The sequence below is a fragment of the Acomys minous genome (assembly GCF_964271855.1).
Source record: "Acomys minous genome assembly, chromosome: 19".
Classification (NCBI taxonomy): Eukaryota; Metazoa; Chordata; class Mammalia; order Rodentia; family Muridae; genus Acomys; species Acomys minous.
In genome coordinates this window covers 4,984,119-5,011,769 of record NC_140499.1, presented here as the reverse complement: position 1 = coordinate 5,011,769, position 27,651 = coordinate 4,984,119, and the positions used below count along the sequence as shown (strand labels likewise).

Genomic DNA, 27,651 nt, shown 5'->3' with positions numbered 1-27,651 from the left:
ATGAATTAATTGGCATGATGAAGAACCATCAGTAACTTACTTCTGGCCAGATCCATTTTTAGTCATTTCATATTTAATATGTTAACAGAAGAGCAGCTGGGGAGAGGATTGGTAAAGGATATCAGGTATCTTGACAAGAATTGATGGTTATGATCTTGAATTGGGGATACGAGGAAATCATGGTGCAAACTGGTACAATTATAGAGACAAAGGTAATATTAGATGATCTTCGAATGATGTGGGAAGTTCCCATACCTTGAAGGTTTCATATTCAATAATACATAGGTCAGGATGACTAAAATAGTGGACTGATGTTAGGTTCAGATGCACATACATAAGTATATATACACATGTATGTATACATGCACACACACAGAGCAGGAGGACCAAAATGGAGGATATAAGAAAATGGACAGGAAGTAGTCATTAAGATATTCTATTAAAAATATACTGGTTTTGCTTGTTTGAAATATATAAGATTATGTTCTCACGTAGCAGAACTTTTAATCTGAGACTAAGGAAAACCTGATAATATTAAAATATCTAACTACAAGAAGGAAACCACCATATTCTGAGCCAGATATATAATCAGACAGAGCTAATTGGAGTGATGGTTATTTGTAACCTCTACTAGAAGAACATGGCTGAGTAAGAATGACAACAAACAAATAACCACAGAACCAGCTTAGAGGAGTGAATGTGACTAAGCGGTTTTGAAGGATTTGTCATGTTATGTGTAGTGGGTGATTTCTTTGTGATTTATATACATAGGTTTATATCAGGTATATGAAAATATTCTTGTACAAGTTGGGAAGTCTAGAAGGGATGACTTGTTCTCAAAAAGAGATTCACAGCAAAATTCAATCGTGGGAATATTGATAGACTAGGGAGGGAATCAAAGCCAGGAAGAACAGATTTGCTTTTTTTATTTTCTTCTGGACATTCAAATTTTGTGTTCCTACTCTCTATCATATTTGGCTTTTTATCTTGATTTGTTGTGCTTGGGAATACTTTATGAAAACAATTTCTGTTAAAGCTGCTGAGTTTATGAAAAAGTTAATGTAGTTAAATAAAGATGCATGGTATTATAAGAATTTACTGCTTTTAAAATTCATGTATCTTAAAAATCAGGTTTGCCCTTCCTCATTTTATACTTACTTTCTATTTTAAAAAGAAAATGCAAATTATTTTACAAAATAAAAGAAAGAAAAAGGAGCTTTTACTTTGCCTCATTGTGAGACCCTAATTAAAATGTTCCATTCGAAGGATTTTTGTCAGCTCAAATTCTTGTTAAATAAATGCTATATTCTTTACTGGAGAACTTGGCTGCAGTATTCCTAGAGGGTATATTTGCAAAAGACCACTGAACTCACATATGTAGCTGTATATCTTAAAGATTGCTCCCAGAAAATTTTAATGCATGAGAACCCATTAGTCAACAAATTTCATACCTATCACTTTAGGAAAATGAAGTGCATTAACATTGGCATTGTCTTGGGGCTGGAGAGATGCCTCATTGGTAAAGAACACTGGCTGCTCTTCCGAAGGACCGGGTGTAACTTGTAACTACAGTCCCAAGAGATCTGAAGCTTTCTTCAGACTGTGGGCACTGCATGTGTGTGATGCTCAGCCTAGCAGAGAGGCAATATGCTCAAACACTCAAAATTAAGAATTAAAATCAGTAAAATAGTAAGAACAAAGTCATTAATGCCATCTTGAAGCAAGAGCTTTCTCCTCTACAGTCCTTCACAGAGGCTGCCTATGCTTTCCTTGGAAACCGAGATGAATTGGAACAATTGCCATAAGATGAACTCAGAGTCTGTTTCATTTGAAAACACAGTTAACTCATATCACCTTCCATGAGCTAGGGTAATCCTTCCATTTCTTTAACCATTTCAATGATCCTTCGATTCAGAGATGACTGGAAAGCAGTCATCATATTAAATTAAATAAATCATTATCTGAATCAAATTGGGTTTTATTACATTATTATACCTTATGCAATATTGTAACCATAGTTACATATAATTTTATTGTGTTATATTCTGCTAGGACATTAAAATTATTATATAAAAATAAAGTATAGAATGTAATATTCCAATCAAAATATTAATAGATGTAAGTAAATATTCTTTACTTATTTTCAATAATTCATAAAAGAAGACATTATAAGCGTATCTGTGCACATGCCTCTCCATTGTTGAATGGAATGTTAAGGGATATTTTACAAAATTTATCAGAAATATCACTCAACTATAGTTATTAACCAAATAAAGCAAGCTTTCAAAAATATGCAACAAATATAATTTTCCAAAGTGTGAGAAGGTAGGGTTGGTTAATTTGTTAATTATATGTTCAAGATGCACACATATACTTGTGGGCTTTTATAAAGTTTACACAGAATAAATCACATTATTGATTTATAACCCTCAGGAAAAATGACAGGATGGCTTCTGTTTATTTGTTATGTGCTAATACTGACCAAATGTATCAGTAAATTTGGGTGAACTCCTTAAGCAGATGTTTATCAGGCAGGTAGGTATGCTGCGGAAATTTGAGCCTCAAACTAGAGTGACTGTCATATAGCACTGCTCCAATAGATAAAGGAGGACGTTGGAAGTTATTTAATTTATTAGATGCATGTAATTCATTACTGAAATAAGATCTGTTGATTAACAATTTCTATTAGCCTGTAAAACAATTTCATTGTGAGCAATACTTAGATATGTAGAAAACAAAGTAGAAATCTAATGTAGTCTTAATTCTCATTCTTTAATTTTAATTTAATTGTGTCTTTATCACATTGGCCTTATTTCAGTCTCAGGAAAGGGCCAAGTTTATTTCTACAATGGAGTCTTCCTAATTACTGCATTGCTCAGTGTTCTTGAGCAATAGAACTGAATATATATATATATATATATATATATGTGTGTGTGTGTGTGTGTGTGTGTGTGTGTGTGTGTGTGTGTGTGTGTGACTTATTTGAGAATTTGCCCATGTTATAACAGAGTCTAGGAAGCCTCACAGTATGTTCTGCACAAGTACAATTCTCTCTACACCTAAAGGCACCAGAGAAATGGAGAGTAATGTCTGGTATAAAACTTAAGGCTCAATAGCTAGTACCTATAGTGGGAAATGGAGTAAGTTCTAGAATTTGAAGAGAGAATCCAAGCCCTGAGATCAAGAAGTAAGACTGCATTGCCTTTGCTGAGCCATCCTGTTTTTCATAGGCTCTGAGTTGGGATTCCTGCCTACACTGATGACTGTGAGTCTCCTTTACTTGATCTATGGATTCAAGTGCCATTATCTTTCCTAAATGTCCTCATGGTTACTCCTAAGGTCTGCGCATCTCTTTGAACACCAAACACACCATACTCCAAGTACTGGCTCTTTAATATGTTTTATAGGAGCTGTGGCTGGATTGGGCTGTTTATTTTCTCCCTCCTTTGAATGTTTGTATGCCACATTTTAGTACCATGAAAACTGTCCTCAAGAAGGGGCCATTCAGATCAGAACCAGTTCATGGCCTTTTTACTGAAGTGCATGCTCTCTTCAGTGACTTACTTCCACCTTACAAGGATAATTTAAATAGGCTGTGTTATGGGGGAATCTCTTAAATATTTCTGGCAAAGAGCCCAAAGAAGGCTTCCTAGACTGATGTGGGTGGTCTTACTAGGTAATCTTTGTTTCTTGGAGGGAGATCATTAGCCCAGATGAGAAAAGTTATGTATGTATATTTATGAATTGAATTAAGTACATTACAATTTTGTTTTTATTTGTTTTCTCTTTTCTTTCAATCTCTTTTTAAGCTAGAGTTGGTAATGTGATTTCTTGTGACTTATTCAACAATATTTTTATTGTAAGGATTCCTCCTCATCCTGTATTGACTGTTCTTGTCTTTCCTAAGAAGCCCCCTTCCCCCAATTCTCCTATCAGATGACTTGTACCCTGCTTGCTATTACCCTTCAACTTCCTCCCACCTTCTGTGGTTACCCCTCTCTGCTTTCTTAAGGAGCCTCTCTTCTCCATTTTCCCTAAGAGATCATGTTAAAATTCTTTGAATCCTTTTAGACACCTCATTCTTCTTCATCCTGCAAACTTCCTACATAATCCTACTATCATTTGTTGTCTTTGAATATTGGTTTTATTTTCATCTGTCTTTAATGAGAATGCCACCTGTGGGAGAGCAGACTACATACTTATTCATATTTAGCTGTGTATGTGCCACCTAAAATGGGAATGGGAGGGATAAATGGTCCAGAATTACCAAGATGTTGAGGGACTGGTTTGTCAGTGTCTGCTACCTTTAACAAGATTGCAAAGACGTTTCTGTGTGTCATCTGCAAAGCAGAGAAAACAATAGGACAAGACCATATATGGTGTGTGCAAATAATGAAACTTTATTAAATGCTAACAATCTTGATGTCACTATGTTTAGTACATAATAAGTTATAAATAAACATGACTGAATAAATGACACAGTAGAGCACTGGTGTAAGAAAAATTGAGGTTTGGATATCACATTCACCTTGATCAATTCTTTAACATTTTGAATCTCAGTTTCATGGTGCATAAAACAATGTGTATCTGTAGAGCACTTTATTAAGAAAAATACTATGTATAACACTCTCAAACCACTACTTTTTAAATGTAAAGTAAATACACCAAAAAGAAATATAACTGCTTAAAGGAGTCATAAAATGATATGTTTTAAGAATTACTTTTGTAGAAAACAATCCTGTTGGCCTGGACAAAAGTCATAGGTTATAGCTCTCTTCCTCAGACTGTAAGTGTTCAAAGACCATTGTTGGGATCACCTGTGTGTACCTACTTTTAGGATAACAGTTCTATTCATTAAAACACTTTAAAAGTGACATACCTGATGTAAATCAATTTTAACTTAAACAATTAATGAAAGCATATTTATTATAGACAGCTGACTGAACAAGAATTATTCATAGCATGTCCATAAACTAAATTTGTTTGCTTTCTTTCTTACCCTTTAAACTCCATGCATTCCGTCTTTCTCGTTGAGGATTGTGGCAGATGTTGGGGTTTTCTTCCTTGTCCAGGAGAGAGGGGTATTCTACTTTCTTAAGACATAATTTCACTTTAGTTATTCACTTGTGGTGATGAACTAAATTTCTCCCACTGAAATTCATTGCCCCCAAACTGTTTCTGTCTCACCATTCTGATGATCAGAATCCCAACATGAGCCCCATGCTGTTGAGGTACTATGCTAGCAGCATTGTGGTCTTTCCAAATGTCTGAGGAGGACCTCTCTCTTGAATATTTTAGCTCATCATGACTTTTCACTTTGGTAGGCCTGTCCTGTTTTATTCAAAATGCCAATGGATCAAGTGTTTCTCTGTACCTTTCTGATTTCTCTGTCTACTCCTCACTGACTCCTAGGGATGTAGTCCATCAGATTAGCACACTAGTATCTTGCAGGATATCCTCCCTATGTCCAGACATCTGCTTAGTGTCCTTAGTTGGATCAGCAAACGAAATTCCCTTTTAATATAACATAATATTTTGAACAACTTTGGGTCATCATACTTTTTACTCTGTATGGCTTAACTTTAAGATTTTACATACTGTGATTTCTCTACACATAAAACTGTGTCAGAGGCCAGCCAAGACTGTATACTTTTTCCTTCCATTCTTTGCAAATGAATTTTACATTCAGTGCTTTCTATAAGTTCCCATTGATGACAATCTCCCCTAATTTTTACCTGCTAATCAATTCCTTCAGAAAATTCTCCCTAGCCTTAATTAAAATTGGCCATGGTAAGGCAGGGTTAAGATCTGAAAATAACATATTAGGTCCTTATACACTTTTCCTAGAAATTTAATGTTGCATCATCAAAAATCTCTCCATTGAATATGCAAATTTCTAGGTATCATTACATACTATGAACAAAGTTTCTTTTCATTTCTTTTTTCATTTTCTGTAACAAATTTTCACATAGCCTAGGTTGACTTTGATCTCACTGTACAGCTGAGGCAGGTACAAGCTCATCATTTGTCCTGTCTTCATTTTGCAAGTAAGACTTCTACCTCCAAGCCAGATCTCTTCATTTCTTACACCTATCTTATATCTATATATTTTTTTAAATAAAATAGGTAAATTACATCAGAATAACTGCTCTCTAGTCTGTATTCTCAAATAAGCATGGATATCTACTCAGTTCCCATATTTATGTGTGACATTTGAGCTTCACTTTGCTTTCCTTTCTGAACTAAACCTACAGTTTTATGTATATGAGTGATATATATATATATATATATATATATATATATATATATATATATATATATATATATACATACACAAATATGGACCACTGTGATGCAGAAAAAACACCTCAAAGCCTATATATCACCATATTTCCTAATTGCAATAGAACAAAATCAACAATCAACATGTTCAGTGTCTCCCCGAATGTCTGCCTTGTTCAGATCCTGTACTGTCATGTTAAAGATTCACCTAAACCGCACAGAAAATCAAGGCACAAAAAAAGTGAGCCGACTCGCTGAAGGATAGACACACTGTGAGGAGTAATGGGGAGGACTTGAATCCACATCTGATAGTGCTGATGCATGTTTAAGAACAAAAGTATCATGACGAGAGAAGTAAATAATGTTTAAGCAACAAAGCAAAGTTCAGACCTAATGCTGTTTCTGTGACTTCCACACCCTTCACTTACGTTCCCCACAGCTCTTGTATTGGAAAGTCCATCCCTGGTGTCACTGAGATTCGGGCTGCTTGTTGTGTGAAATCTACTTTCCTTGTCTGTATTTTTAAGTCTGTTTCACAGGAAGATGTATTTGTTTGCTTTACGAACAGTGAGAAATGTCAAGTTTGTTTTCTTGTCCAGCCAGGTCTCTAAGCGAAGCAGCTTTTCCTCAGGTGGCTTCCTGTGTGCTTTCCTCCACAGCTGAAGCGCAGCTGTCGTACCGTCCCAATTTTTCAAACCCAAATCTTCCAAATCAACATGGTAGCAAAGGGCAGATCTATTGTTCTTTGCAAAAATGCAGGTTTATAAAAATTTGCTATGGAGTATCTGCTAAATAATATTTTTTCTTCTGTCCACAATAGAAAATACAAGTCTAAGGCTATTTTAACTATAGTACAGTTTTTTCTGCATCTCTCTTTTATTCAATTCATTTGAAAATTTGCATAACTTGCTGTTCATATCGATTGAATTCACTACTTACACACATAAAAATTCTAATTTATTCTAGCTTGTTTTCCAACATTAAAATCTTAAGAATTCTTTTAGAAAGGCTGAAGTCATCAGTTATGAACACATCACATGAATATTTTTGATATTTTAAATGAACTTTTGAGGATCTAATGTTTAATTTTCCTACATAAATATAAAAATAATCAGGAATAATAACTAATACTTTAATTTCTGAAAGCTGAAAACAATAAATAATATATATAATCTAAATTTTTATAATAATAGATAAATGTGAAATTAGCAAACATTAAGAAAGATACAAGGAAGAAATTAAGTAATTATCAACAACCTTACCATGCAGAGGTAGCAATAGCATGACTATTAATTTAAAATTTTTGTTTTATAATTTAATGTAAGAGTAGAATAGTTGCATAATTTCTGAACTCCTTTATCCCTTCTATACTTCTTTCTATTCCTCAACAACTTCATATCAAACACATGCCTTCTCCTTTTTAATTATCAGTTATACACATGCACACACACAAACACACACACACATCATCATCATCATCATCATCATTAGAATGAGTTAGCCTTTTTCTAAGTAAACAAATTGTTCTGCACAAACAGGAGCTGATCAATTTTGTAGTTGACACTACTCCATCTAGGTGGCCCCTGGTGCCAATACCCTTCATTTTTTGCACTTTGTTTTGAAGATCTTGCATTTCTTACAAACCAAAGGATTCTGTTAAGCTTGTGTCAATCAAGCCCCTTGATGCTGTTTTCCCAACATCAAGTGTTTATTTCATCACTCTCATATTTTGCTAATTATCAGAGTATTTTAGAGTATGAAATTATTATAGTCATCTATATTCAGTGATATTTGTGATGTTATGCCCATTGACTTGGGATATCCTGTAATCACATCCCACAGTTAATTTAATCATTTAATCTTGTTAGAGGTCTAAAACCTTTCTGTTTCCTCTCTTTCTTCCCAGCCTTCTTTTCACAGGAGATGCAATAATACTAACATTAGCCTTATTCTGAATGGCTTGTACATGTTCCCCTCACTGTACATAATGCACATGTCTCATTTTAGGTTCCTTCTTCCTTCTCTCCTATTTTGTCTTTCTTTTCTTTCATCCTTCCTTCTTCCCATCATCTATTCATTTAATTTTACTTTCATGATGTAGCCCAGACTGGCCTTTATCTCCTATCTTTATCTCACTTTTGGCTTCCTAAATGATGACATTATAGGTGTGTGCTGCCATGTCCAGTTTATACCTCTTATTTTAAACCAAAAACTAAACTTGATTCAGATTTGGGAAGAAGCCATATTGCAAATAAAGACAGAACACTTGAGCCCAAAAGGTAATCAGTTTATGAATACAAACAAATATTCTTGATGAGAAGTAAAAGTTTGATATTCCAGTGAATGCACACAAGATAAGATGTAATACCTCTTTACTGGTGATGTAAAGGAGATTTTGCATTCAGGATTCAAAAATAAAATCCAATGGTAGCCTTTTCTGTGAGGCGAATGTCTTAATTAGGAACAAATCTCTAAGTCTCTTGAATTCTTGAACTACCTTTTGCTTGTTTGTTTGTTTTTGTTTTGTTTGTTTGTTTGTTTTCAAGACACAGTTTTTCTGTGTAGGCCTGGCTGTCCTAGACTAATTTTGTAGATCAGGATGGCCTTGAACTCACAGTGGTCTGCTAGTCTCTGCCTCCTGAGACCTGATATTTATTGCAGGTAGGCACCACTGCTTTGGGCATCTCTTGAATTATCTTAAGGCTAAAAATGATGTGGCTGCAGGACAAAAAATGACACCAGATGTTTTCATTGACACTATGTTCAGAAAATAGATGTGAAAATGAAGAATGATTTCTTTTAATATTAGAAGCAGGTCCTTGAACCTACCATCAGTTTCCATTCAAGTTCTCTTTGGATTATTTAGATTTTCATTTCCACAATCATTTCAGTTTGAATTAAGCTTCCTCATGAAGTATCGGCTGGATCTGCGAATTTTGGTTAGTTGGAGTAGCTTGACTGTCCCTGATATGTAGGGCTTCGTGGAGTAGAGAGAGACCAGGAGAAAGAGGCAGAGGGTCTTGGATAAGCCAGTGGGATAGAAGGATTTGGGTTCATAAGTGAAGGAGACTAAAGGTTGTAACATTATGACCTGGGTCTCAGGCTTTGTGGAACACCTTGAGGGAGCTTCACAAGAAGCAGCAGAGCTTTAAAGAGTTCCTGCCTGAGGATGCTGGACAAGTTCCTGAATTGTGAGATAGGTGCAAGCTTTACTTGTTGGTCAGTAGCGCAGCTCTGGGCCTCCCGGAAATTCAACAACAACAATGATAGTGGGTGTAAAGGTAGCTATACTAAGTGGCATGTTTTGAATATAGACAAAACAGCCTTATTTTTTTTTTTAAACGTATGCTTTCCAGGGTTTCTATAGCTACAGAGGATAAGTCAGTTACTGCTTAAAATATTAAAGGCACCACTGGTGTTTTTATTAAGGGATGACAGTGTTAGTGACTTTGAGACCCATGCTTAACTATCATTGTGAAAAAATCATAGTGTCACTAAGGATTGCACTAAATCTGCTTTACTCTGCTTGACCAATGTAGCAGGAAATCTTAGCTGACAACATATCTGTTTTCAACAAAATTCCTATCTTCTCTTTAGAGTGTACTTGGTGGAGACACTGTCACCTGAGAGCTCAGATTAGCAAGCAAATTAATACTATTCTCCCACCTGCTAGCATAATATCAATGCTGAAAGTTATGGGCCAAGAAACTGTATTTATATTCAAGTCTTGTTATGAAATATATGTGGATGTTTGGCTCAGATAATTGAGGGCCTTCCTTATAAGCATAAATTTGATATACTTGAGCTTAGATACAGTGTCCAGGTAAAATCCAGGCATGGTGGCACATATCTGTAACCACAGGGCTATAGGAGTAGAACCAAGAAGATTTTTGGGCCTTGCTGATCACTATAGCTAAATCTATGAGCTATAGGTTCAATGAGAAGTAGTGTCTGAAGGAGACATCCAGCATCAATCTCTGGTCTCTATATGTACTTGCACTCAAATTTGTCCTTCCCTGTGTTGGCATATAAGGGATCGGCCTCTAGGTTGCTTAGCAAACTCTAACATCATCTACTGCTTCAGCCGGGGACCAGGATAAAAAGGACAAACTTTCCACCTCCTTTCTCTTTTACACTCTTTCTAAAGGGTCCCTTTCATTATTTTTCTATTTCTCCCACTATCTCTCTGTTTCTCCCTCTCTACCCTTATGGACCACTTAGGACCTAATTTCTTTCCCCTTGTATTCCCATGCTTCTATAATAAATCCCTCCATCCCTGTTGCATGCCACCCAATTTTATAATTTTTTTTAAGTCCTAACACCATGTAAATGCACGTGAGACAATTAGACAAATAACACACACAGGCATGCATGCATGCATGCATACATGCACACATATGCAATCATATACACACATGCACGCATACACACTGGTGAACAAACTCACTGATACACATGCACATAAACACACACACACACACACACACACACACACACACACACACACACACACGAATATACCTAGTCAGCCATGATAATACACATGTGTCAAGAGTATCAGGATCTAAAACGGTCAGGTTCAGCAATATTGCCAGTTTATTGTCATCCTGGGGTTTTGAAGTCCAGTGTGAGGAGGAGAGAGAGAGGTGGGAAATATGTCCAAAAACCTCCCACCCTCACCCCAATGCACCTCAAATAAACAAAAGCTGAAATAGGTAAATTTCTGTTAAGGGATCACAATTCTAAATTCTGTTATGGACATTGATAACTGACCTGGAAATCACTGCCATTGTCACTACTGGGACTTGAGGCTTCAGTGGTAACGGAAGAAGAAGCTGACGATGAGGCAGAAATAGCAATAAAGTCCTAGTCAGAAGTGAAACCTGAATACTACAGGGAAAATCTACAATACTATGACAAAAGGAATGAAGATTTACAATTGGTAAGTGAGCAAAAATGATGTTGTGAACACTGTGAACATGATAATATTATTTAGAATATTGTAAAACTCTTACATCATATAACAGTGTCAGCATTAGAGAACTGATAGTGATGTTGTAAGAAGTCCTGCTGTGGGTAAATACTGTCAATTGTATAGAAAAGTTGTTAGTGAAAAAAACAATCAATGCATGTACCACAGTGTATTGTTTACTCAAAGAAATTACTACAATTACTTACGCCTTCATGATGTCACCCATGAACATTGGCATCAATCCCCATTGAAGCTGCACCCTCTGCTAGAAAAAGTAGTAACAATCACTACAGACTCAAATGAAGCATTAGAATTTTTAACAATAAGGACTTTTTAAAACAAAATTTATTTAAATAATTTATTAAGATTACATCTCAATTGTTATCCCCTCATTTGTATCTTCCCATTCCCCTCACCCTCAATCTTTCACCCTATTCCCCTCCATTAGGCCTGTGACAGAAAGGAAACTCCTCCCCCAATAATGACCACAACCTATCTGGTCTCATCTGGACAGCCTGATTACCCTTTCTCTCAGTGCCACTAGGCCTCCCCACCAAGGGGAAGTGGTCAAAAAGGGGCTCCAGAGTTGATGTCATAGTCAGTCTCTACTCTTCACACAACTGTGGAGAATGTGCTGTCCATTGGCTATGTCTGAATAGGGGGTCTAGGTTTACTGCATGCATTGTCCTTAGTTGGTACATTAGTTTGATCAGACTCCCCTGGGTCCAGATCCACCTGCCTTGATGGTCTTCTTGTAGGATTCCTGGACCTACTGTGTTTTTCTATCTCCCCGTTCTCCGATAGCTCTCTCACCTAGAGTCTCAATAGTAAATCTCAGCATCTTTCCCAATCCCCTGCTGAATGAAGACTCTTAGAGGACATCCCTATAGAACTACTGTCCAATGATAAGTTAGTATATACCATGTGTATCTTCCTAGGTCTGAGTTAACTGACCCAGTATGATCATTTCTAGTAGTATCCATTTACCTGCAATTTTCAAGAATTCCTTGTTTTTAAATAGCTGATTAGTGTGCCATAGTGAAATGTACCAGTTTCTTTATCCATTCTTCAACTGAAGGACATCTAGGTTCTTTCCATATTCTGGATATTACAAAAAAGGCTGCTATGAACATGGTTGAGTATATGTCCTTGTTGTGTGGTGGAGCATCTTCTGAGTATATTCCAAGGAATGGAATAGCTAGGTCTTGTGGAATTCCTATTCCCAATTTCCTGATAAAGCACCAGATAGATTCCTAAAGTGGTTGTACAAGTTCACATTCCCACCAGCAATAAAGGAGTGTTCCCCGTTCTCTGCATCCTTGTCAGAAAGTGCTGTCACTAGAGTTTTTGATCTTAGCCATTCTAATAGGTGTAAGATGGAATCTCAGAGTTTTGATTTTCATTTCTCTGATGGCTAATGATGCTGAGATTTCATTAAATGTTTTTCAGTCATTTGATATTCCTCTGTTGGGAATTCTGTGTTTAACTCTGAATACCATTTCTTAATTGAATTATTTGGTTTGGTGGTCAATTTCTTGAGTTCTTTATATACTTTGGATATTAGCCCTTTGTCACATGTAGGGTTGGTGAAGATTTTTTTCCCAGTATGTTGGCTGGTGCTTTGTTCTGTTGACACTGTCTTCTGCCTTACAGAAGTTTCTTAGCCTCATGAGCTGTTTGTGGTTTTTTTTTTCCAGGAAATTATCTACTGTGCCCATTTTTTCTTCTAACAGATTTAGTGTCTCTGGTTTTATGTTAAGGTCCTTAATCCACTTGGACTTGAGTTTTGTGCATGGTGTAAATATGGATGTACTTGCACTAATCTACATGTAGATATCCAGTTATACCAGCACCATTTGTTAAACATGCTATCCTTTTTCCATTGTATAGATTTGGCTTCTTTGTAAAAAAAATCAAATGTTCATAGATGTGTGTATTTATTGCTTTGACTTCAGTTTGATTCCATTGAACAACCAGACTATTTCTGTGCCAGTACCAGGCTGTTTTAATTTCTGTTGCTCTGTAGAACAGCTTGATATCAGCGACGGAGATTCTTCTGGAGGATCTTTTATTGTACAGGATTGTTTTAGCTATTATGGGTTTTTGTTTTTACATATGAAGTTGAGAATTGATAATTCAAGGTCTATAAAAATTTTATAGGTATTTTCATAGGGATTGCATTGAATCTGTAAATTGCTTTTGGTAAGATGGCCATTTTTAATATGTTACTTCTCTCAGTCCATGAGCAAGGGATTTTTCCATCTTCTGATGTCATCTTAAATTTCCTTCTTCAGAGACTTAAAGTTTTTTTCAGACAAGTTTTTCAATTGCTTGGTTAGAGTAACACCTAGATACTTTATATAACTCATGGCTGTAGTGAAGGGTGTAGTTTCCCTAGTTTCTTTCTCAGCACTATTGTCACTTTATACAGGATGATTACTGAATTTTTAGTTAATTGTGTATCTAGCCACTTTGTTGAAGGTGTTTATCAGCTGTAGGAGTTCTCTGGAGGAATTTTTGGGGTCACTTATGTACACTATCATACCCTCTGTGAACAGGGATAATTTGACTTCCTCATTTCCCATGTTTACCCCCTTGATCCCCTTTTGTTGTCATATGGCCCTAGCTAGAACTTCAAGAATTACATTGAAGAGAGAGAGAGAGAGAGAGAGAGAGAGAGAGAGAGAGAGAGAGAGAGAGAGTGGGCAGCCTTGTCTCATCCCTGATTTTAGTGGAATTTCCTTGAGTTTCTCTCCATTTAATTTGATGTTGGCTGTTGGCTTGCTGTATATTACCTTTATTATGTTTAGGTATGTACCTTGTATCTCTGATCTCTCCAAAACTTTAAACATGAATGGGTGCTGGATTTTGTCAAATGCTTTTTCAGCATCTAAGAAGATGGGCACTTTTTTTTCTTTCAGTTTGTTTATATGGTGGAGAACACTGATGGATTTCCATGTATTGAACCATCCCTGCATGCCTGGAATGAAGCCTCCTTTGTCATGATGAATGATATCTTTGATGTATTCTTGCATTCTGTTTTCAATTTTATTGAGTATTTTTGCATCAATATTCATAAGAGAAATTGGTCTGAAATTCTCTTTCTTTGTTGAGTCCTTGTGTGGTTTATGTATCAATGTAAATGTAGCCTCATAGAATGAGTTTGATAATGTTCCATTCATTTCTATTTTGTGGGGTAGTTTGAAGAATTTCAGTACTAGCTCTTCTTTGAAAGTCTGGTAGAATTCTGGCTGAAACCATATGGCCATGGCTTTCTTTTGCTTCAGAAGCTTTTGATAACTGCTTCTATTCCTATACAGGAAATAGGAATATTTAACTTGTATATCTGATCTTGATTCAAATTTGGAAAGTGGAATTAATCAAAAAATTGTCCATTTCCTTTAGATTCTCAAATTTTGTGGAATATAAGCCTTTGAAGTAGAACTTAAGGATTCCTTGTATTTCTTCAGTGGGTTTTGTTATGTCTCCCTTTTCATTTCTGATTTTTATTGATTTGGATAGTGTCTCTCCACCTTTTAGTTAGTTTGGCTAACAGTTTGTCTATCTTGTTGATTTTCTCAAAGAACCAGATCTTGGTTTTGTTGATTCTTTGAATTGTTCTCTCTGTGTCTAATTTATTGATTTCTGCCTGAGTTTGATTATTTCCAGCCATATACTCTGCATGGTTATTTCTGCTTCTTTTTTTCTAGGGCTTCCTGATTTATTGTTATATTGCCTATATGAGATGTTTCCAATCTCTTAATGAAGGCACTCAGTGCTATGCAATTTTCTCTTAGCATTGCATTCAATGTGTCCCATACATCCAGGTGTATTGTACCTTCATTTTCGTTGAATTATAGGCCATTCTTAATTTCTTTCCTTCTTTCTTCCCTATCCCAGTTGCCATTGAGTAGAGAGTTGTTCAGTTTCCATGTATATGTGTAGGCTTTTTATTATTTATGTTATTGAAGTCCAGCTTTAGTCCATTTTGATCTGGTAGGATATAGGGTATTATTTGAAACTTCTTGTAACTGCTAAGGCTTTCTTTGTGACCTACTACATGGTCAATTTTGAAGAAAGTTCATTAAGGTGTTGAGATGAAAGTATTATCTTTTATGTTTGGGTGAAACATTCTTTAGATATCTGTTAGATCCATTTGATTCATAACATCGGTTAGGATTATTATTTCTGAAATTAGTTTCTGTTTCATTGACCTATCCATTGGTGAAAGTGGGATGTTGAAGTCTCTCAATATTAATGTATAGGGATCGATCTTTGGTTTGAGCTTGTTAATATTTCTTTTACAAATATGGTTATATGGTTGCCCTTGTATTGAGGGTGTAAGCATTCTGAATTGTGATATCATCTAGGATGAATATCATTTGATGAGCATGAAGTATCCTTTCTCATCTCTTTTGATTGATTTTGGTGGAAAGACTATTTTATCAGACATTAGACTGACAACACCAAGTTGCTTCTAGTGTCCATTTGCTTGGAATACTATTTGCTAACCCTTTATCTTGAGGTAATGTCTATCATTATGTCTGAGATATGTTTCTTGAATGCAGAGAATGTTGGGTCTTGGTTATGCATCCATTCTCTTAATCATTGCTTTATATTTGAGAATTGAAACCAATTGATGTTGACAGACATTAATGACAAGTGAATGTTAACTCCCTTCATTTTCATGTTGGTTGTGATAGAGTCTTCTGTGGTTATGTTTTGCTACAATGAAGATATCTATTTCCTGTGTTATCTTGGCTTTAGTTCTCCACTTTGGGTTGGAATTTTAATTCTAGCAACTTCTATAGGGCCAGATTTGTGGATAGGTACTGTCTGAATTTTTTGTCATGAAATATCTTGTTTTCTACATCAATGGTTATTGAAAGTTTTGCTGGGTATAGTAGTCTGGACTGGCATCTAGGTCTCTTAGGGTTTGCAGGACATCTGCCTAGGCCCTTCTGGCTTTTATGGTCTCTGCTCAGAAGCTGGGTATAATTCTGAGAAGTTTGCCATTGTATATTTCTTGGAATTTTTCCCTTGCCACCTTTAAGCATTTTTTCTTAGTTCTATACATTTTGTGTTTTGACAATTATTTGGCGGAAGCATTTTCTTTTCTGGTCTATTCTATTTCCTGTACTGTAGGCCTTTTATATGTTTATATACATCTCTTTCTTTAATTTGGGGAAAATTTCCTTCTATGATTTTGCTGAAGATATTTTCTGGCCCTTGTAGTCTGGTGTCTTCTTTTTCCTCAATTCCTATTATTATTAGATTTCATCTTTTCATAGTGTCTTTGATTTCTTGTATATTTTGAATCGGGAATTTTTCAGATTTACCATTTTCTTTGATGGTTGCATCAAATTCTTCTATTGTATTTTCTACACCTGAAATTCTTTCCTCTTTCTCTTGAATTATGTTAGCAAAGCTTACCTCTGCATTTTCTGTTTTTGTTTTTTTCTCTAAGTTCTCCCATTCCCAGCTTTCTTCTGTCTGTGCTTTTATCATTGTTTCTGTCCATCTTCAGATCTTGAACTTTTTTATTGATTTCCTTCATCTGATTGCCTGCATTTTCCTGAATTTCTTCCAGTGGTTAGTTCATTTCCACTCTATAGGTTTCTGTCATGGCCTCTCTAAGGTCCTCAATCTATTTGTCCACATTTTCTTATAATTGTTTAGGAGTCTTGTTCGTTTCCTGCATCATCATCTTTGTTACTAAGGATTTGAGGTTATTTTCTTGTGCTTCCATTGTTATTTGTTCCCAGGTTTGAATTATTTGGGATAACTTGCTTCTGGAGATGCTATATTGTTTTGGCTTTTGTTGGTTGTGTTTTTAAGCTGCCCTTTAGTCATCCTGCTGTTTATTATACTTGGAGGTAGTTTCTGGTATCTTTCACTGGTCCTTGAGTGTAGTTCATTTGTCAGTGTCAGTTCATTGTCAAGACCCTCTCACCTGTGGGGATCAGGAAACTCTCCTTGGTTCAGGCAGCTAACTTAGTTTCAGTTCCAGGGATCTTTGTTCCACACCCTGGAATCCCCACTGGGCCCGCAGAGGCTGGTTCTAGTGCTCTGCAGCCCAAGGTTCAGTCTGAGGTAGTGAAAGTACTATATGCCTTTGGCAGGTCTTTGGAGACCCTGCCCTTGGCCACTGGGGGGGCCCTGGGACCTAAGTTTAGTCCCATAGCAAGTGGGGGAGCTACCCATTGGCTTTGGATTATGCCTGCCTGTTCTTTCTCTGGCCATGAGACCTAGGTTCAATCCCATAGAGAGTGTGGGATCTGCCTGCTGTTTTAAGCTTCAGTATGCCTGTCCTTGCTCTGGCCTGTGCCCTGGGACCTAGGTTAAATCTGACAGTGAGAACAGAAATGGAGGCTTAGCTGAGGAGAAGGAGTCAGCAGCCTCTTGGGCCCCACATGTGGGCCCTGGGTTCTTCTGTGTACTGCCAGGGTGATCTGATGTCAGATCTGTCCTAGATTCATACTCTGGGCTCATTCTGGGCCAGCAGACACTGAGATTGGTAGTCTTTAATCAACAGTTCAGCCAGTAAGATTGTAGGTACTTCCCAATAAGCAATTCTGGGCTTTGGAGACCCTGCCCGCAGCCACAGGATCCTCTGGCTTTCTAGGAACTAGAGGTGGTGGTCTGGCTTCAGTCCCAAATACAGAGTCCACGATATAGAGCACAGTTGCAGCTAGCAATTGGGTATGCAGCCAGTTTCTGGGGCCTGTGCACTTTTCTGCGGACCAGTTGGATGGCTGGAGGACACACCCACCTGTGCTCTGCACCATGTATACCCCTCTCACTTGGGGCTTTCCAGGGTTTGTGGTCTGCATTTCCCAGCCCAGTCTCTAGGATCTGTCCTGCTGCTCAGACACCATGTGTAGTCAGTACAGATCTCCACAATAAGATCTTTTAGATAAGGGTATATATACTTTTTTGTGTGCTTTAATTGAATACATTAAAATATTGGCATATCATTTTTTATTTGTTGACAAACCAAGATTTTTCATTTGCTTTGTGATGCCTTCATTGTGTCTGAAACCATACTTGAAGCAACAATGAAATATGCCTATGTTGAACATTTAATTATTTCATTTGTATTTTTAATTTGTCCCTATGCTCTTTCTCTATTATTTGAGGTTGCAATCTTCTCTGTTTCTGAAACTCATTTCCTCCTATCATCCTGTCTCAGATTATGATTGTACTTTGACAATGAATGTACCCAACTTTAATTTTTGAATTTATTTTATTTTATGTGTGTTTTTCTTGGATATATGTATGTACACCATTTGTGGGTGCTGCCCACAGAGATAATAAGAGGGTGCTATATCCCCCAGAACTGGATTTTAGGTGGTTTTGTGGGTCATCATGCAGATGCTGCGAACCAAATCTAGATCTCTTGCAAGGGCAGTAAGTGCTCATAATCACTGAGCCATCTCCTTAGGACCAATGCCCAGTTATTTTTATACTGCAATGTTGATAGGTATTTTTCCATAAATGATTTCATATGCTTTTTTACATTATTGTTTTAGAAAAACCTTCAAGTGAATGTAGGAATGATTGGAATTTTATTAAAGAATATAAAAATATGTTGCTATTCTCTCTAAAAGAATTGCACTGTGCTGCTCTGTCTGGAAAGACTAAATCCTGTCGGATTTGCTTCTGACACAATTACAGACAGAGGAATGAAAAGTACACAAAAGCTGGCTTCTGCATTGAGCAACAGGTAGTCAGGACTGTGATCTTTGACAAAGGAGAATCACATGAGATAACCCGTCAAATCCCCCTGCTTTTCTACACGGAGGCAGTCTTCATAAGGCAGTAAAGGGAAAGAGATCCAGTTACATCCCAAGTGAAGGCATAGAGAACAGGCTTTCAGAGGGAACCACTGGGATCTGAAGAGATGATGCTGGAGATACCTGAAGTCACCACATGTCCATGGATTAGCCCTTGGATATTTACAATTGAAGACCAGTTATTTTCAAGAATAAAAGTAATAAATGGTGCAACAAGGAGCTGTTGAGAAAGGCAATATTACTAGATTGTGTTATATTCAACAATTTTGGCAGTGTGCAAAGAACTGAGATTCATTTGTGTTCCTTCAAAGAGTAGAAAAACCATTAACAGTCCAGGAAATTGAATAGCATTCTGCACATAACACATATTAAGTGTCATGGCTAAGCTATGCCTAGAACACAGATGACGCCACATTTGCCCAAGACAACAGTTCTCAAAATAATCAAATTGATTGACAAATAACCTGTATACCAACAAATTTGTCACTTAGAAATGTAGAAATACAGAATAGTAATATTCCATGTCAAATAAAAGAATATAGATATGAATGCTTTTTTATACACATAATCAGAAGAAAATTAGTACAAACAGATCCAAAAAATGAACTTGCTTTTAACAATATGCTAGTTGGGTAGAGAGCCAAAGGAAGATATCAGAAGTTTATATTCTATGTTTGTAGCACAATGTATACCACTAAAAATTGCTAGCCTATGAAAAAATAGCATGATATCTCTGGAAATTAAAACAAAGAAAAAACTAAAAATACAAAGGTGTAGCTTTGACTTACTGCATACCCATATTTATATCTGTCTTCTTTAATATATACAGTTATAGACCAGTACAAGCAAAGAAAAATGCAGAAGTAGATATAAAAATAATGGCAAATTTAAAAAGAATTTTGTGAACATTCTAATTTTAGAGCTTCAAGCAACTTAACAAAATGTAACTATAATTCACACAAACAAAAGTATACTCAGACCACAATGATAATAATTAAAACAAGTGACACACAAAAATAAATAAAAACAGCAAAAGGTGTTTACTGAACTCCAGATAATTAAAGATGAGAAATGTCAGAGGTTATTAAAAAAGTGAGCCAGACAGTAAAGGGATAATATACAAAATGGAGGAAATTGGGGGCAAAGAGAGAAAATAAGGAAGAAAGGAAGAAAGGGAAGAGAAAAAGAAACTGTTCTGTACAGGAAAAGTGTTTTCTAGAGCAAAAACTAAATCAACACTTTTGCAGACATATAAGTGCTGGGAGAATTCTGTTTCTGCAAGCAGGAACCAGAAGGAATACTCAAGAGCACTTTTGCAGCCATAGGAAACAAAACTTGCCTCCACACAAAGGGAGAAACAGTGGAAAATAGTGAATGTTTCCTTAAATATAAGAAAATGTTTCTCTCCTTTTGAATGCACTTAAAATATAACTAACTACTTAAAGCAAGAATAATAGCAGCATATTGTGTGGCATTACAGCATATATTTCAGAAAATGTGTGCTATCGGTATCACGCAGGACAGAAGCAGGGAAAGCAGTATAAGTTTCTAAATTAGTTGCATGTGAAATTATATATTATTTGAAGGTACTTCATAGTACTTTACAGCTAAATAGTTTAAGCAGGAAAAAAAAAGAAGGGGAGAAAGTGAAATTAAGTTATTGAGAAATGGAAGAAATGCTGACTATGAAGGAGAATGTGCAAATAAAATTGAATACCAAAATTAATTTTCAAAATGATCAATATAAAAAACAAAAATAAAAATATAACAACATATAGAAATTAAAGATCAATGTGATATGATTAAATTCAACCACATTTATAATTACATTCATTAAGTCTAAGGATAAAGAGATATTTAATACTTACAGAAAATGCTAAGAAATAAGAGATTCTATCCTGTGGCTTATTTAAAGGAAAGGGGTTTTAAATGTAAAATTAAATGTGAAGTAAGTATCCAGAAATTAAATTTTAATATGATTGACCAAACTGACATTCAACATGGGACCTAGAATAGCACATTAACCTGTGTTTGACAGTGCACACCTAGAATCCCAAGCCCTCCAATGGGTCTTCTGTCTTCATTGGCTTTCACTTCCCCTTTATTTAGACTCCTCCATAACCCCAGAGTCTCATTGTAATTATATATGTACATATATATTTCAAATATATATTATTTCCTAATAATCCATTTTCTTCCCGATCGTTGACTCGACTTTAAATCTGCCTATGAGAGAAACCATGGTATGTTCATTGTATCCTCAGTTATAGCACCTAGAATCACAGATGATTGTATATAGATCCACACAGTTTTTCTCCTTTATGGCCAAACAAAGGTCACATTTATTTCAATAGTCCACATTCTCATTTCACATTCACTTGCCTATCTAGTTCTTTACCTTGGTTATTGTGGGTAGTGTTGCAATAAGGACAGATATGAAAGTGTGTTAGTGCTGAGCTGACTTTGATTCCTTGGAGACTATGCATGTTAAAGAGGAAATCTGAGTATATACCATTTGACTCTTTCTGCTTCTGGGTTAACTCACTCATTAAGATCATTTCTAATTCAATTCATCTGTCCACAGATTTTGGAAATTCCTTGTTTTTAATATCTGAGTAGTATTCCACAGCATAATTGTACCACAGTTTCTTTGTCCAATCTTCTAATGAGGGACACTTAAGCTGTTTGCATGTTCTGGCTATTATGAATAAGGCCACTATGAACATGGTAGAGCATATGTCCCTCTTGTGTGCTAGAGCTTCTTCTGGATATACTCCAAGAAGTGGAATAGCTGGGTCTTGAGGAAGCCCTATTCCCATTTTTCTGAGATAGCATCAGATAGATTTCCAAAGTGGTTGTACTAGTTTGCATTCCCACCAGCAATGAAGGAGTGTTCCTCTTTCTCCACAATCTCGCCAGCATGTGATGTCACTTGAATTTTTGATCTTAGCCATTGTGATGGGTGTAAGATGGAATCTCAGAGTTGTTTTGATTTGCATTTCTCTGATGACTAGAGATGTTGAGCATTTCTTTAAGTGTTTCTCAGCCATTTGATATTCCTCTGTTGGAAGTCTATATCTGGACACTAGCCCAATGGGCATGACCCATGAAAGTCTTCACTTACCAGGAAAGTAGGACAGAGGGGAGGACATCCTATTGGGACTTTAGGTGAGAGAAGCATGGGAGAATGGGTAAATAGAAGGATCCAGAGAGTCCTAGAAACCTACAAGAAGAACATTATGACAGGTAGTTCTGGGCCTGCTCAAACTATGGCACCAGCCAAGGACTATACCTGCAGTAAACATTGAACCCCAACCCAGATCTATCTAATGGACAGGACATTCTTCACAGTTGAGTGGAGAGTGAGGACTGACTTCCACACGAATTTTGATGCCCCATATTTGACCATGTCCCCTGGATGGGGAGGCCTGGTGGCACTCAGAGGAAGGATAGCAGGCTACCAAGAAGAGATTTGATACCCTATGAGCATATAAAGGGGGAGGGAAGATGTCCCCCTCAGTCACAGTCATAGGGGAGGGGATTGAGGGGAAAATGAGAGGGAGGGAGGATTGGGAGGATACAAGGTATGGGATGATAATTGAGTTGTAATATGAATAAATTAATAAAATATATTTAAAAAATAAATATCTCTCAACCCATTGAACATATTATTAGTGATGAGCCCAATTACCTATAACCATGCATTTCTTTTTATTTATGTGATTAGGCAGATAAAAGCTGGTCATGGGAATTATATACTTGACATTAACCATGACTCATAATTTGGAAATAGTCTTATTCAACTTATATTGTATTCTCCAACATTAACAAAAATAAAAAATAAATGTAAAAAAAAGTACCTATTTTCAATGATGTTAATGGGGAAAAGGAATAGTAAGAATTAATTTAAATGTTGTTCTTTTATCTTTACATATATGTTTCTCTTTGTATCAGAAGATTTCTGAATTTAATCATTGACATTTGCCACTCAGCAGGGCCATACTTAACCAAGATTTGAAACACAAACAGAACTCCTAATGTGCTTATTTAGTAGCAAACACTTGTTACCGTATTTCATACATTTACCATGTGACTAGAAGAAAGCTCTAAGACTGGTTATTAAAAGTCCAGGCTAAGGATACATTTCAGTGATCATGGTGATAAGCACATGCAAAGCCTGGGTTTTATCTTCAGCACCATCTGAGTGTGCGTGTGTACACACATAAGCACTACCTAGTTAACTGTTATTAGTTAGGTAAAGGTCCTGAATGGTATAGAAGAATTATAGCCCTTATTTGAAATGCTATGGTTATTATGCCTTGCCTCATCTCTTGGCTAATAAGCTCACAACACAACTGGACATAGGATTAAAGCATGGATTTTCTGGGTTCCTTTTGTTTGTCTCCTTTAGGTGAGTCACTTATTTGACTCTGCAAAGACATGTTAATCTATGGGATGGGCTAAAATACCTGATATCTGGCCCATTATCCTTAAATGCTGAGGACGTTAAGAACAGCAACATATCTTTCTATCATCTTTTACAAAGTCCTTTTCCACACTTCGAAAAGGCACCCAAAAATCTCAAATCACATCCTAAATCTGAAGTTACCTTGGATTCAAGAAATATCAGAGCCTCAACAGGCATACCACCACATTCTGAGGTGACTTCCAAACAGGAGCATTTGTGGGAACCAGATTATCTATTCAAATGCTAACAACTTCTCCTGGCATACCTTGAAAACCCAGGATGATTAGCTAGACCACAACTTGAACAAGCCTGGTTAATGATACATACACTGTCCTAGTTCTTTCTCTGATTAAACTTAAATCTCATGCCTGCATCCCAAATATAGTCTAAATAGTTTCTTTGCCATTGCTTGTGTTTCTGGCTCTGTGACTTGTGCCTGGACCTGCATTACTGAGATCCTAAATCTCACCAATGGCACAGGATTTCAGATGCATAGTGACAACTGGAATGTGAAGAATTCTTATAAAATATTTCAGATCTTATATTAAAGACAACTAGCTATGAAATCTGAATATATAAAAATCTTGTGCAAGATTCCTGATCTCTTACAATTACCATTAGAGAGTAAAAACTTTTTAGAAATAACTTTAATAATTTAAATTTTTCCAAGTTCTCAATGCATCTTATGCTTTCATCTTTGAAAAAAATTAATTGTTTTATTTCAGGAAAGATGAAAGTAAGTGAATATCAGTGAATTCGCTTACACCATTATGAAATTTTAAATATATTAATTCAAAATTCATCACCAATGTTGAGTAAAATTAGTTTCTGAGGCTTTTTTTGAAACTAAATATAATGAACTGTTCTCTCGAACTAAAGCACTGGTAATATAAGAAGGAAAAGGACACTGAAAATGAGAGAAACTGGAAATTTAAAACATTTCCCAATTCATTATCTCCTATATATGCCTACATAACTTCATTATTATACTTTAATAAGAAGGAAGTATGCACTAAATTTTTGTTTCACAACCACCAACATTTACTAAATAGTTATGAATCTGGAAGATCTAAACTCAACAAGTAAGAAATGATCTAATAGCCTGGCTTTTTTCAGAGCAAGGTTGGGCCATTAGAATCCTTGACTAGTGTGTAAAATGGTATTTTAGAGTTAATTGATATGTTAGGATATAGAGGGGCTAAAGACTCCGGGTGATAAGTTATGGCTCCTTAAATCCAACACTGGAGTTTCTACCTTTATTCTTTAATTTCTTCATTCTTAGCATTGCTAAGATGTCTTTAGCACTTCATTCCCCCAAAGTGATAAGGTGCTTTACTTTCAGCATTCTCTTAGGATTTTTTCCCATAGCTTTCCCCTATCTATCATCTCCTATCATCCCATGAATGCCATCCAGAGATGCTCAGTGGATATTGCTCTGTTCATACCTTTCCTCATTTGATAAATCAGGTCTCTGTAGGAAAGACAGCAGCCATTTCACTTTAGAAGAAAGTCTATTTTAAGGATCAGCTGCTTGGGGGAAGTTGGGAGACTTTTAATCTTCCTGTCTCTTTTCTTTAACAATCCTAGCTGGCATGCAGTCAGCAGGAAAGTAAAACCTGAGCTTTCAGAGGAACATTCTCACTAGAAAGTAGTGGCCCATTATGACTGTGAACAGAACAAAGGCAGTTCTCCTGGAATCCTTTTCTAGGAAAGCGTGTTATGGCATTGTGGCTTTATTACAAAAGAAAGAGGGACAGAAGAAGAAAATTGAAGAGAAAGGAAAATAAAAAATATTAAAAACCAATAAATTATAAACTATTTTTCTCTGATCATCATAATGTTGTTTTTGATGCCTTACTTTTGATTGCATTTGGTGGGTTGACAACAACATTCGGTGTTTAGTTTAACCATTGTTATTCCTGTGTTAACTTTGAATGTATCCATGTATTTTAATACGTGAAAGGAAACAAATGCTTCTAACGCATGGGAAACCTCTCATCTCACCTCAGTGCTATTTCTTTATGAGTTAGCTACCAGTGGTGCTTTAGAAAAACTTTATTTCTTAACAGCTTTTAAATGGTGTTTTTGTTTAGTTATTAGTATTGTCTGAAATACCCATGTCATAGTTGGCAATCACAGCTGGATATCTTTCGGGGGTGTTTTTTTGTTATTGTTGTTTGTTTGTTTGTAGCTTTGGTTTTATTTTATTTTTTGGAGTTTCATAGAAAATTGTCTTCATGTTTTGGCATTCCTGCTGACTCTGCATGCTCATGAGCTTTCCTGTTGATTGCTGTGCATCTCAAACTTCCCAAACTAATAGCTTCATGATTCTAGTTTTGCTCTGCTATAATCCTTTCCTGTTGCACTTTGTTTAGCCTAGGGTTTCTAAAAAATACTTTCAGTTTGTTAAGTAACAGAATGTACACTTATATGTGTGTGTGCATGTACTTTAAATTTGAATTGCCTTTCCTTTTAAAGCAGTATACAGACATTTACACTACACTGTTTATCACATGGTCTTGGAATGAGGGGGACTTGGAGCAAGGTGTGATATAAAATGCATCGTCTATTCTACAGAGTTGTTTTAGGTTGCTTGCACAAATTAGGATTTCCACTATCATTATATTTACATTGATACGCCTGGGACAGTTATCAAGAGACTAAAACTTTAAAATTTTTTTAAGTATACATTTTATGAGATTTTTCACACACACACACACACACACACACATATGTAATCATTGTCTACTATGGTGAAATATTTAATATTATATGGTTCTTCCATTATGTGAATACAAAATGTGATTTCTAGAAGCATATCAGAATGCATTATAGTAGCTCTTCTGTGTGAATTCCAACCTGATTTTGTGTGTGTGTGTGTGTGTGTGTGTGTGTGTGTGTGTGTGTACTTGCATGATGTAGATATCAGAAGAAAAGTTTTTGGGAATGAGTTCCCTACTTCTACCGTGAGTTTTAGGTATCCAAGTATGCAAATGATGTCAACAGGACCAGTACGAGTCTGAACCATCTTATTGGACACTAACATAAAGATGTTATTATTCCAAGTGCCTAACAAAATTTCAACTTCAATGAAAAAAAAAACATGGTTCTAGGAAACTAGATGATGAAATTACTGGCTTTAAATGGTGTTATGTCATCTTCATAAAGTAAATTTTATTGTATTTATTTCTTGATAATTTCATAAATGTGAAAAATGAATTTTCATACAGTAGCTCCCAAATACTTCCATCTTCTCCCTACACTGATCATGGCTTATGTCATCCATCTCTCTCCCTTCAAGTCCGTCTCTCACAGTCATATCTGTTGTCAGGCAAGAGCTGGTGTGTTTTCTACCTGAGGTAAAACAAAACCCCACAAAACCCAAAGCAAAAACAGGAGGAAGAAGGAAGAGAAGAAAGGAGAAAGAGGAAAAGAGTCCTTTATTTTAGGTTCATCATCCATCATTCAGTATTTAGCAGTCACACATTATTTTCAATCTTCCTACTAATTTCCTGATGTAGATATTATTCTACATCAGGGATTACTAATGCCCTACCTCTCCTACAAAGCAGATTCTCATGCTGCTTATTCCTTTCATTTAGGAAACAGATCATCCACAATTTACTTAAAATTTTATTATACATCTCTAAGAGAAACACAAGAACACTAAAAGGAAAATAAAAATAGACAAAAAAAAAAAAAATTGCCCGTGAACTATGTAGTGTTGGAAATACCGCCCCAAAACTCAGGGGGAAAGTTAATGTCAAAACTGAAACAAAGCCGTGTTTTGTGAAGCTGTTTAGTAACAGGACATTGGAAGAAAGCATGTGAGCTCATTTCATAGTAAAACAGGTCCTGCAAGGCCAGGTAACTCAGGAAGCAGAGTGTAATTATTCACAGAAGAAAGCCGGTAGTGTCCTGTTACAATACTACTGTAGCAAGTCAGAAGGTCACAGGCTTGCAAGGCAGCTGACACAACCCGAAACTGCTTGGCCCCCTTTAAAAAGAAAGAACAAAATGGGAGAGAATGAAGCTGGTCCACCTAACACGGCTTTGCAAGGTAAGTGCCAACAGCCTTTGAAATGTTGTCAGTCAGAAACTTCAGTAGTGTTGCTACCTCTGTGAGTTGGTGA

The 27,651-nt window shown here is 36.1% G+C and overlaps 1 protein-coding gene across 5 annotated transcripts in view; it reads left to right on the top strand.

The window, feature by feature from the left end:
- Positions 1–27,651, top strand: part of NAALADL2 (N-acetylated alpha-linked acidic dipeptidase like 2) — a 1,351,869-nt gene that overhangs the window by 362,705 nt on the left and 961,513 nt on the right. The window contains exon 1 of one of the 5 annotated variants that reach the window (XM_084769010.1): positions 27,370–27,578. The exons of 3 other annotated variants lie outside the window; for them this stretch is intronic. In XM_084769010.1, the coding sequence (XP_084625136.1) occupies positions 27,536–27,578 (43 nt within the window). In that variant the 5' untranslated portion in view covers positions 27,370–27,535. Of the gene's footprint in view, positions 1–27,369; positions 27,579–27,651 lie in introns of those variants that run through there. One more of the 5 variants, XM_084769009.1, reaches the window with a different exon arrangement.